This window comes from Triturus cristatus, chromosome 2_1 (assembly GCF_964204655.1).
Source record: "Triturus cristatus chromosome 2_1, aTriCri1.1, whole genome shotgun sequence".
NCBI classification, from domain to species: Eukaryota; Metazoa; Chordata; class Amphibia; order Caudata; family Salamandridae; genus Triturus; species Triturus cristatus.
In genome coordinates, this window is record NC_140581.1 from 587,312,473 (window position 1) to 587,325,014 (window position 12,542).

General features: G+C 41.1%; 1 protein-coding gene across 10 annotated transcripts in view; it reads right to left on the reverse strand.

Moving 5' to 3' along the window:
• Positions 1–12,542, reverse strand: part of MCTP1 (multiple C2 and transmembrane domain containing 1) — a 2,372,456-nt gene that overhangs the window by 1,076,244 nt on the left and 1,283,670 nt on the right. For all 10 annotated transcript variants that reach the window (XM_085632490.1, XM_085632489.1, XM_085632491.1 and 7 more), the window contains one exon: positions 5,579–5,749. In XM_085632490.1, the coding sequence (XP_085488616.1) occupies positions 5,579–5,749 (171 nt within the window). The remainder of the gene's footprint in view (positions 1–5,578; positions 5,750–12,542) is intronic.

Below are 12,542 nucleotides of genomic sequence, written 5' to 3' on the forward strand. Positions count from 1 at the left end.
CAAGAGGCAATGGTAGCTAGCTGACCATAATGGACAGACAGGAGAGAAAGCTGCAGCATAACAGACCATAAAGGGCAGGAGGGACGGATCAGGGACATTACAATGGAACAGACAAGCCAGGAGGGGTCTGCACATGTAAACAGAGGGCTGGGGGCAAGGGGGCAGGGCAGGAGCAGCAAGATAGCCATGGAGGTCAGGCAGGATGGGCACTAGAAGCAAGACACACCATGAAGAGCAACAGTGAGACTGTGATGGTATACACACAGATCATGGAGGGAAGGTGGGAGGGGGTCAGGGGCAGCTAACTGACCACACAGGGAAGGTGGGAGGGGCCATGGCAGCACAGAAGACCATGCATGGCAAGCAGGAGGGTTAGTGGCAGCACAATGGCTATGATGGGCAAGAAGTAGGGTGCAGGGGCATGCGCAAAGGACAATGGAGGATAGAAGGGAGGGTCGGGACCTGTGCACAGACAAGAAAGTTCAGGGGAAGGGGCCTCACAACAGACCGCACGGGGCAGGCAGGAGGAGCAGTTGCAGCACAACAGACCAGGGAGGGCAGAAGGGTGTGGCAGTACAATGGACCATGTAGGACAGGAGGAAGAGAATAGGGGCATGGCATGTGGACAGGCAGGGCGGAGGTGGAAGGGACAGGTTACAGTCATCTGACAATGCTAGGCAGGTGGGAGGGGAGTGGCAGCTCAACAGAACACTCAGAGTAGATAGGAGTGGCAGGTCCATGGAACATGGTGGGCAAAAAGGATGGAGCAGGGGCATGCACAAAGACATCGGAGGGCAGGGGGAAGGAGAATAGGGGTAGCAAGCTAAGCACAGAGTTCAAGCAGGAGGTCAATGATGGGGCATAGAATTGGGCAATGGAGGGCAGGAGGAGTGGACTGGTACATCATACTAAATTGAGGGCAGTGGCAGCACATCAGACCATGCATGGCAGGAGGGAGGAGGCTAGTCCATGGATTCACACAACAGAGGATAGGGAGGAGGGGGATGGGGCAGCAACCTAACTGTTCAGTGAAGGCGGGTATTAGGAACTTTATTGTTTTTAAAACGTGTGTCTGTGCGAACTACTTAAAATATGAACAAGTATGCAGCATAATCTCACTTTTATTCAGGAAGAAGAGGACGTTTGTGACTGTGACTCCGGGCTCACTTGGCAGAAACACCCCCTGACCCTCCACCCCCTATCGCAAAATGTAATGCCCGTGAAAAGGGTAGGTGAACACAGTGTTATATAGAACATAGTCCCGAGAGCACGATTGAAAATGAAAACTAGATATAGTGTATGGTATAAACTATGCACCAAAAAGTGTCATATAAGATGAACCGGGCGTGAAATATAATATGCAATACATTGTGCGCAATGACAGATTCATTGGAGAGCGCGAGATAGCACAGGCACTAGCGCGTGCTATGCGATATGCGCCTTGGAGTGTAATATGCACAGGGCAGTGTTGTGTAACCTAACTAGTCTCTAAAGTTGTAATATAAAATATGTGCTGGGGAGTGTAACGTTGCATATGCACTGTGACAAAGATATGGATCCCAGATTGTAATATGTATGGCATAGCACTTTGCGTTATAACATAGGCATCGAGGAAGGCACGTTAGATGGGGCAATATAACCCGTGCGAAGACAAGTGTGGCATGACATATTCACGGAGTGGTGTTACAGTGCACATGGGCTAGAGAGTGTCATAGCATATGCACTAGCTAGTGGAATACAACACAGAGGTGTGTGGCACTCAGCAGGCAATGGTGGGTGTAACACAGCATTGGGCTCGGCCAGGAGCGCGCTGTGACTCTCAAGTGATGTTCGTCCCCTTTCCAGAGAGTAAAATAAAAAGTATTACACATCTGGCAGTGGATGTGTGTTTTATTAACCGTGAGGGGGGTTTCTTGCATAGTTTTGGTCGAATTTTTGTCGAATCCCCTTTGAATGGCTTGGTGTGCATGTGTATTAAATGTGCCCGTCAATAGCTACCCATGTTTGTATAAATAAACGACAAGGGTGTCTACCGGGATTAGGCACGGTAGGGCATCAGACATGTCAGAGCTTCACTAGTGGATTCATTGTATGCATAGTCGCCTTTTAATGAATATCACGCAAATCGTCATGGTGATAGGTATGTACGGTTTGTCCAGCATGTCCTAGGTGTGTCTATAAATACATATTTTTTAAAAATAATAAAAAACAGTGGCCGGCCCTGGGGATTGGGGTTAAACAAATATAATTAGGAGACAGGCCCTGGGGGATGGGGTCATCAGGGCCAATAAATTAGAATAAGAAGGGGAACCACACAGCCCCCCTTCTTAAAAAATTAAATAAATAAAAGACTGGCATCGTGCCGGAGGCCACGCCCCCTCCTTGCAGCACTCTGCAAACGTGCCCCCTGGCGAGTTGTAAGTTGGGGAATTAATTCCTCTTCAATACTGAGGGTCCCTGAGGGCCAACTAGCCCAACAGGCATCTCCAGTATGCGCCAGGAAGCTGCGCTGCAGACAGGTGTTCTGAGGCCAAACCCCTTTTTACACCTCTCTGCAACGCAGCTCTGTGGCGCTTACTGGAGGTACCTAGTGGTCTAGTTTGACCCTAGGGACCCTTAGGATTCAAGGGGACTTAATCTCTCAACTTAGAACAGCCACAGGGCGCGTTTGCACAGTGGTGAAGGGAGGGGACGGGGCCTGAGGTGACGTGTGCAAACACGCACTATGGCATGTTTTAAATTGGGGATATAATTTTCCTTCAATACTGAGGGCCCCTGGGGGCTAACTAGCCCACCAAGTGCTTCCAGTAAGCGCCACTGAGCTGCATTGCAGAGAGGTGGTCCAGGCCGTGCCACTTTTTACACCTCTCTGCAACGCAGCTCTGTGGCACTTACTGGAGGTACCTAGTGGGCTAGTTGGACCCTAGGGACCCTCAGGATTCAAATGAACTTAATCTCCCAACTAACAACGGACACAGGGCGTGTTTACACAGTGGTGAAGGGAGGGGACGGGCCCTGAGTTAACGTTTGCAAAAACGCCATGTGGCCTGTTTTAAGAGGTAGTTTTAATCCCCCTGCCCTATTATATACTAGGGGCTTACAGAGGAGGTCATGCTAATCACAGGGGGACCCCAACACATAATGTTCCCTAGTGTATGTAGGTGTTTTCACTGTATTTTAAGTGTCTTTTAACATAGCACTGGCTCTAGGACTGGTTAGTCAGAGTCAGTTACCACCAGTATCCGTCTGAAAAAGTTGAGGGTACAGGATGATTTTGCAACAAGGCTTCTTTCTGCTCTTCTTTTTGTTCTTTCTGCACGTTATCCTTCTTCCTGCACTTTTCTTCGTCTTTGAGGACTTCTGTTGCTTCTTTCTGCACTTCTTTTTTTTCTTTCTGTGTATTTTTTCTTCTTTCTTCACATGTCCTATCTCTGTAGGCATAGTTAGAAATTAGCATTTAAAAAACCTTTGAAATTCACAGAAAAAACCATAGGTTTCAGGCACGTTATAGTTAGGAATTAGCATTTAAAAAACCTCAGAAATTCACTGAAAAAACCATAGGTTTCAGGGGTGTTATAGTTAGCTGGACTTTTCACTTGTACAAAACCATTGAAATTCCCCCGTTATAGTTAGTTCAGCTAACTATAACTCGCGCGCCCGCAATGCACTGCTGATGACATCACATGTTACATCACTCATGACATGGTCAGTGACATCACTCATGACATCACTGATGACATCTCAAATGCTAATTCCTAACAATAACGTGCCTGAAACCTATGTTTTTTTCTGTGAATTTCAAAGGTTTTTTAAATGCTAATTTCTAACTATGCCTACAGAGATAGGACATGTAAAGAAAGAAGAAAAAATACACAGAAAGAAAAAAAAGAAGTGCAGAAAGAAGCAACAGAAGTCCTCAAAGACGAAGAAAAGTGCAGGAAGAAGGATAACGTGCAGAAAGAACAAAAAGAAGAGCAGAAAGAAGCCTTGTTGCAAAATCATCCTGTACCCTCAACTTTTTCAGACGGATACTGGTGGTAACTGACTCTGACTAACCAGTCCTAGAGCCAGTGCTATGTTAAAAGACACTTAAAATACAGTGAATATATATATGTGTGTGTGTGTGTGTGTGTGTGTGTGTGTTTAAGCATTCTTACAATGTTACATTAAATAACATATCTAACTGGACATGCAACTGTGATGGTTGGGTTGTACAGTAGATTGGCTCCAACTTCACATCAATTCCTTTGAGGTAGGATGTGCAAGCCTGACCAAGTTATTTGAAGTCAAGGAGGCTATCATTTTACTGAACTAGGAACTCCAGCAATCTTTGCTACTACTTGGTAGTCCATGCAGATGCAAGGACTATTGCCTTGGAGCACATAGTTTGAGTGGATTTACTTGCTAATTATATTTACACATGCCTATTTTAAATCTGATGATTTTCTTGTGTTTTGCTACGTTTGCTTCATGAACATTATGTTCCACTCAAAACTGATTAGCGTCTTAAGTCAGTTTTTGTAATGCAAACGTGCCACTGACATTCTGTCATTGCCTTATAAGTTCTGGACAGTGCAGAAATTCTGAGTACCATCTTCTACACCATCTCATACCACAAATTCATCACTGATTCATCGAGGCTTTAAACAGCATACTCACTGCCAATATTCTCATCAAATGGCTGAAGAAATGTAGCCACATCATTACTACCCTGATTGAAATACATCTACTCCGATGATAAGTTCAGGCTGGTTCAGTATTTCAATATCAATTGAAACTGACAGATTGAAATCTACTCATTGCTATCAATAATATCACTAGCATCATATATTTTTTCATAGGCATTTTTTTTTCTGACAAGGGGAGACATCCCAGACCTGGCTATTTAGCCAACAGCCTCTGCATGTATACTGGGACTTGTAGTGTTGTTCATGTCATTATAGCTACAAATTTTAAAATCCTAGCATACAAAATGATTGCAGCTAAAAAGACAAGAGTGACTGATGGTGTCAAACATGACTTGGGTCCATTTGAGAGCTATGAATAACATATGTAAAAAATAAACGCGTTACAATTATCAATTCCCTCTAGGTGGACACTGCAGGTTCATTCAGCAAACGTACCAAATATGGCTTAAAATACTGTAAAAAAAAAAATAATTGTTGCGCTTATGTAGGTATTATAAGAAATGTTCAACTGCTCATAAAAATGAAATTGAATTGGACACAATAATTCATCACTTCAAGATGGAATACAATTATCAGTGGGGGCCTCTGATAAAGTGAATAAGTATGGCATGCACTCGACACCCTTGTGCAGGTGGCACTATAAGCAACTGTCTATGTCACCTAAGCCTGAAGATGGTCTTGGATATGTGGTAGAAGCATGTCCATACTATCCTAATTGCTCTTATCAGACACAATTTAAAAGTTGAACACTAAAAAGCATCCTGTATTGACATTTTTCAATGCTTACATTACGGTAACAATTATCTCTAATTCTATTAAGCATTACAGCTAAAGAATAAAACCAATTCATACTTATTTTATAAATGATCTGTGGTTTCAAAACAAGATACCTTGCTTTTGTACTTTTGATGTCCCAGCCTAAACTTGACATAGGGATCGCTCAGCCCATTGGCATCCATTGCTTTCAGGTCTTTTCCCTCTATTAGAGTGAGACTGACGATCCCCCGCCATAGCTGAGACTTCCGGTGTACTTCGGTGAGGCGTAAACTCTGTGTGTTAAACTTAATCAGAAAGAAAAGAAGAAGCAATCAAGATAGAGCTCATGCATAAAAGTACTCATCCAACAATATATTAGTAGCAGCACAAACAATACTGTGACATATTTTAGATATAGCCCTCAAATATGCCAGAAGGTAACTTCCAAAACAACTTTCAACCAAAAAAAGGCATAGAGGAAATAATGTGCAAAGAAGGACAAACCAAGAAGTCGTCCGGTATGAAACATATGTATCAATTAAGAGACTATTTCTATTAAAAAATCCTTAGTTGCTAACAGCAGTTTGTAAAAAAAAAAGCACTTTTTTGGGGGGGAACTTTACAATTTTACAAGGCATGAACATTACCCAGATGAACTAGTGCACAGTATTGATAAAAATGATACATTTCAAATGACAATGTTTTAAAAATATTTAGGGAGATACTCTTATCGCAAAGGTAAAAAGACAGGAACATCAATGCCAAAATATAAACAAACATTTACATTTTAGCTTAGCTTAAATATGGTAGCGCACATGAAACCTTGTTAGAAAGAACTGAAAGAAGATGGGATAAAAGTAACTCTACTATTTTCCTTTTGTTTTATAAAGTCCCCAAATTTATAGTTGCAGGGCCCGGCTGTAATAAAATATTACTTTATGTTAAAAAAAAAAAAATCATAGAAAATCACTGAAAAAAACAAAAGTTTAAAGCAATGTTATAGTTAGGTGACAGAATTCTGTGACAATGTAACGTTTGCAACTCAAAAAAAACACTGAAGGTCACTAGTTAAAGTTATTTCAAGTAAATATAATTTGTGCCCTAAAATAAGTATGATTTGTGCCCTCACCATGCACAGCTAATTACCGCACATATTACACCACTCATGACATGTTCAATGACATCATCACCACAACAGTTGGAATGCAACTATTGATGAGAAAACTCTGCATAGCGAGGACAAGAGTTATGGTTACCTTAGGGCACCAGTTATAGCTACTTGAGAGAACTATACCTGATGAATTTCTATGGTTTTTAGAGTTTAAAATGCTACGTCGTTACTGAACACTTCACCTAACTAAAATGTTACTTTAACCTTTGATATATATATATATATATATATATATATATATATATATATATATATATATATATATCGCGCTCAGACTCCGTCTTGCTCTCCCCTTCACTCACGGTCGGGTGCTCTGTAGCGCGGTGATGGACACTGCGCGGACTCAAAAAATCCACGGCTCACGGTACAAATAGTAGCACCAGCACTCACAGGAACGTAGATATCCCAGATTTTATTACGGTTCTATTTCACAGGACCAGATGCGTTTCGGCTGCCGCCTTTATCAATAGGGGCCGGAGCCGACGTAAAGCAGACTTAAATACACATTAACTGCTAAACAAAAACAAAGGACACCCGACTTTCTTCAGTCAAAGGTGTCAGCCATTTATAAACATGTTTGTGGATAATACACAGCATAAGAACTTTACAATCTATTGAGACATGCAGGCACAGCAACATATCATGCCCTGAATGTTGTATTCGCCTACCCCAATATCGATATGTTAAACTATCTTGCCCTGGATGGGCTTAAGTTCATTGTGTAATATACGTAACAAACCACAATTCATGGACACCACGGCACTCTCAAAATCTCAATAAGATAGCAGTGAGTTATGATTCACATACAGCAGGTATATATACATTCATACTTGTGTTGATGTTATAGGTGCACAGCCATTTCTTCACCACTTTTAAGCTCTCCTGGTCTTTTCGTTTGATTATCAATTATGTGTCTTGACTCAAATCTGCGTAATTGCTGTTGCCTATCGCCACCTCTCACACGAATAGGCACCTGATCTATACAGAAAAAAATTAACAAGTACCTATTGCTTTGGTGAAACATCTCAAAGTGCCTTGCCACTGGGTAGGTGGCATCCTTATTTTGAATGGCCCTGAGATGTTCAAGAATTCGTATTTTAGTAGGGTGGATCGTACTCCCAATGTAACACAAGCCACATGGGCACACTAGACAATACACCGTATGGCTTGTATTACAATTCATCAGACTCTTAATTTTCTTGGGTTCCCTCATTCCCCGCACTGCATACTCCAACACTTTCTTACTGTTTTTGCAGGCCCTGCACTTGAGACATGGGTAGAATCCCGCTATTCTCCCAAATGATGGTACTTTGTTCACATTCGCACAGTGGCTTTGAACTAAACTGCTACGTAGGGATCTTGCTCTCCTAAATGTCATGAGAGGTGCTTTAGTCAATTCCTTCCCTATTACTGGGTCGGATTTCAAAATATGCCAATTCTTTACAAAGATTCTTCTGATGTCTGAGGCATCACTAGAATATTGTATGATCATCCTCAAGTTATTACATTTCACATCTTTTTCTTTGTTCTCACTGCTAGCTATTAGGTCCTTTCTGGGCTTTTTTTCTACCTTGGACATGGCTTCCTCTAGAGTCTCTTTATGATAGCCCTGACCTCAAATCTCTTGATGCTTTCTACCGCTGCTGCTTTAAAATCACAGGTGCGTGTGCAGTTCCTTTTTATTCTTAATAGTTCGCCATATTGGATACTTGTTATTGTTTTCCCAGGATGGCAACTGCTCGTGTGTAACACGGAGTTCCCTGCAGTCGGTTTCCTGTGCAAGGAAGTGCACAGTCTTCCACCCGCAGGGAAAACCTGGAGATCCAAAAAGTTGACAGATTTCTTACTAACTTCACCTGTGAATTTGAGATTGAGGTTGTTCAAGTTGAGCATATTAATGTATTCCCTGGCTGATTGTTCCGTGCCTTCATACACGATAAACAAATTGTCTATGTATCTATTCCAGCTTAGTACCCTGCGGGTCCAATTCTCGTTGTTAGCTGCCCAGGCCACCTGCTTCTCCACCAGCCCACAAAAAGATTCACTTAGCTGGGGGTGAAGCAGGTGCCCATCGCAGTACCGCGTGTTTGTTGGAACAGTTGTTCCTGGAATAGAAAGATGTTATTACATAAGCAGAAATCCACAAATTCCAATAGCATTTTATTGTTTTCAGCCAGATTAATAGATCTCGTTTCTAGGCAAAATCTGACAGCTTCAATTCCCTGTGAGTGATCAATGCTCGTATAGAGACTCAAAATGTCTAGTGTGACCATAACCAAGTCCTCGTCCCAAATAAAAATTTTCCACTCGTGTCAAAAAGTCTTTAGTGTCTCTGATATACAAAACCAGTTCTTTTACAAAATCAAAAAGGAAATAGTCCACAAACCTGGACATGTGCTCCGTGAGGCTCCCCAGGGACGACACAATAGGGCGACCAGGTTGACATGTCGCGTTCTTGTGCAGTTTCGGAAGATGATATAAAGTGGGTATACGAGGATGTTTGCATTTCAAAAAGTTATATTCTTCCTTACTCAGCATGCCTCTATGGTACCATTTGTTAAGAAGTGCCTGGTATGCATTAATACTGTCCTCAAATGTCTTCTTTGTCACTCTCCTGTAACTCACCTCATCATTAAGCTGGACCAGGGCCTCTTTTTTGTAATAGTCACTAGTCATTAGGACTATATTCCCGCCCTTATCGGACGGCTTACAAATAATGGCCTTATTCTCTTTTAAGTCCACAATCGCCTTTCTCTGTAATTCGGGAATATTCCTCCCACCTTTCCTTCTATTACTCAATTGCGAAGTTTCAAAAGTTCTTTAGTCACTGTATCCGTGAAGACGTCTATGGAGTCGACAGGCATTAAGGGAATAAACCTCGATTTGGGCTTAAATGGACTGCCAGGATTTATTTGTGTCACTCCTCTCCGATCTTCCTTTAGCACCAATGATGGAATCAGTGATGTCGGGTTCCCTTCATTTGCCAGGTCCTCCAATACTGCCAAAGTCTCTATGGCTCCAGCTGTGAGATTATATAGATATATATATATATATATATATATATATATACACATACACATATACATACATACGCTTTACTTACCCTATTATCCTTACCATACATAGAAGGCTTGCATGTAAAGGCTGCACAGAAAAGTCATGAGTGGCAAAGCCATGAGTTGTATCTTCATACAACCTCCTAGGGTATTTTGGACTATCACCTATGACTTAGCTCCAAATGTAATGAAAATCCTAACCTTTACAAAAATAAAACAAGGGCAAAACATGATGTAGAGGAAAATGATGTATGACTGACACATTTCTGATAATTTGGTCATCAGAACTTCAGCAATATGAGGCTACTCTATATTTGTAAGTATAACATCAGGAAGAATGGTACTACTGTCACAACAACAATTACTACTACTAATACACATCATAACACATTGCCTAATAATACTAGTACTAAAGCAATAAAATGCTTTAGCTTCTATAGTGTTTTGTGCCACAGCTTTACCATTTTAGCATTCAAAGAAATGCATATACAGGTGTTTCTATTACCCATTTAAAGATACACAAATTGCTGATCTGAGACCTCAGACAGAAAGGCTGAATTGGCCTTCCCAGGATTCAACCTTGTAATCTGCAGCCCACAATTTATAGTTATCAGGAAAAAAGTGGTACTGGAGGTAGTGCTTAGTGCTATCTCTGGCCTGCGTTCTGTGAAGAAGTACTTTCAAGTCACACGCACTAAGCGCCTTTCATAGAAGAAAGGCTGGTTGTCATCACAGAGTACTGGCACTGACTGAATTCAGGTTGTAAATGCACAGAGGATGTGCTGTGTGGTAATGCACTGGCACTGAACTACGATTCCAAGCAGGTCACAAACTTTCAAGAGTGTAGAGAGAAGTGAGCCATCTTTGATCTTCAGGTATACCTTTCCTTGGGTTCATGGTGCAATAGCTTGGCAGTCATCTTACAATGTCCCAACATGGAGATCAGATTACAAGTGCTAAGATCTATAATTTCCTAAGAATTGTTCTAGGGACTTTATGAATTACAGAGAAGCATTCTCAAGTCATCATGTATTGATGAAAGCTTTCAACTATTCCCTGCACATTTTTTTGAACTCTTAAGACATGGGTTGTGTATGTTGCTAAAAGTCCACGTGAAGGAACCTGGAAGGGCTTTTTAAAAAAACAGTTGCATATGTATATATTTTCCTTAATGCTGTTTACAAGGTATACACATTTTCGAAGTGTTCATATGTTGCTTACAGTAGGGGGCAGCAGGATGTTAATGCCATTCCCTATTTTTCAGGCCCTCAAAAGTCAACTCAAAACTGTGTTAATCTTCCAAAAAAAGTGTATATTGCGTAGACTATGGCGTCTATATGAGGTGTACTACGGAAACAATATACTCTGGGTTGGCTCACTAAATATTTTTAATCCAACAGATATTGCCATTATGTTTTTAGCCTCTTTATGTAATGTTTCTGGAATTTAGCACACAGATACTTCCCGAAAATCTGTAATGCCAAAACAAGCATTCAACTTTAATCCATAATATTTTTGAATGAATAAAAACTGTGTAACTATAAAAAAAATACGATAGGAGGTATTTGTTACTCATTGCACATGTGTGTCGGGCATTTTTATGGGACCTGCAGTATAGAAATTACAAACTTAACAGATGGGAAAAGATATTTTAAAAGAGCATAAAGAAAAAAAGTATATTAAATAACACCCTTTTTCCCATTTCATTGTTTAAAGTCGAGTAAAACTCAAATAAGGGTCTACAAAATAGGTTGGGAGTAAGGTAAATAATGTCAGAAGTACAAAATGTAAAAGGAAATAGCTCCACATCAAATGCTAATAGCTAGCAAAGACACAATGAAGAAAAATAACAAAGGGTGCAAAACATTGAACAGGGAAAGGTTTATAGGGGTAAGTCTCACCTTCAAAAAGAGGCCCATGCTTTCTCCCCACCAAAAAATGTAAAAATGTTCAAATAAACTTTCTCAACGTTTTAACAAATATTATCATAGGAATCCCTAGAAATGTCTTTGTTATGATTCGAATCCATACAACATCATGATTTAATGTGGCTAATTGTAAGGAACACTTAAGTTACTTTTTGGAGAGGTTATTATGGAGCACAAGCTTAGAGCAGAGGGCAAAGAACAGGGAATAGGTTCCTCGGAATGTGCTTTACAGAAGCATGTCTGGGCATTTACATAAATTAAGCGCAGGTATCATGAGTAAGAGCAGAAAAGCGACTATTTAAAAAACCACAGACGGAGGGGAGAGAGAGTTTAGAGGGGAAGATGGATGTGTCAACAGAAATAAAGGTTTTTAATTGTTTTATGAATATTAGGGGTGAAGGCGCCAGACTCGTCAGCGGGGCATTGTTTCTGCGTTTGTAGCACTATAAGAAGAAGATGTGTCTTTAGCTTTTCCCTTACATTGGGATTCCTCTGGTTTATCATGTTGTTGCTGTTGGTGACTGGGGAGATATGGACAGGGCCGGCTTTAGCGCTGGTGGCGCCCTGTGCGACAATGTTTGTTGGCGCCCCCAATGACCACTTCCACCACGGATTCTCTCACTAGCACCCTTTAACAGTGACCAAGTCTCCATAACCACACTCTCTCAGATGCATTGAATTAGTTATATAGCGCCACTCATACCAGTGTAGGGTGTCCAAGCACTTTGCATCACACACACATTACACAGAGACAATCAATCATACATGTGTAAATCAGTGTATAGGAAATGTTACATAAGCCAAAGGACTAAAAGTGTATTAGTTACATGTTATCCATACTGGTAGGCAGTATAGTTTAAGAGTTCTTGGTGTGGAGAAGCACAAACTCGGAGTGGAAAAAGAAACAGCATAATTGGGGGTTTTCTTTAATAAGAAGATTCGA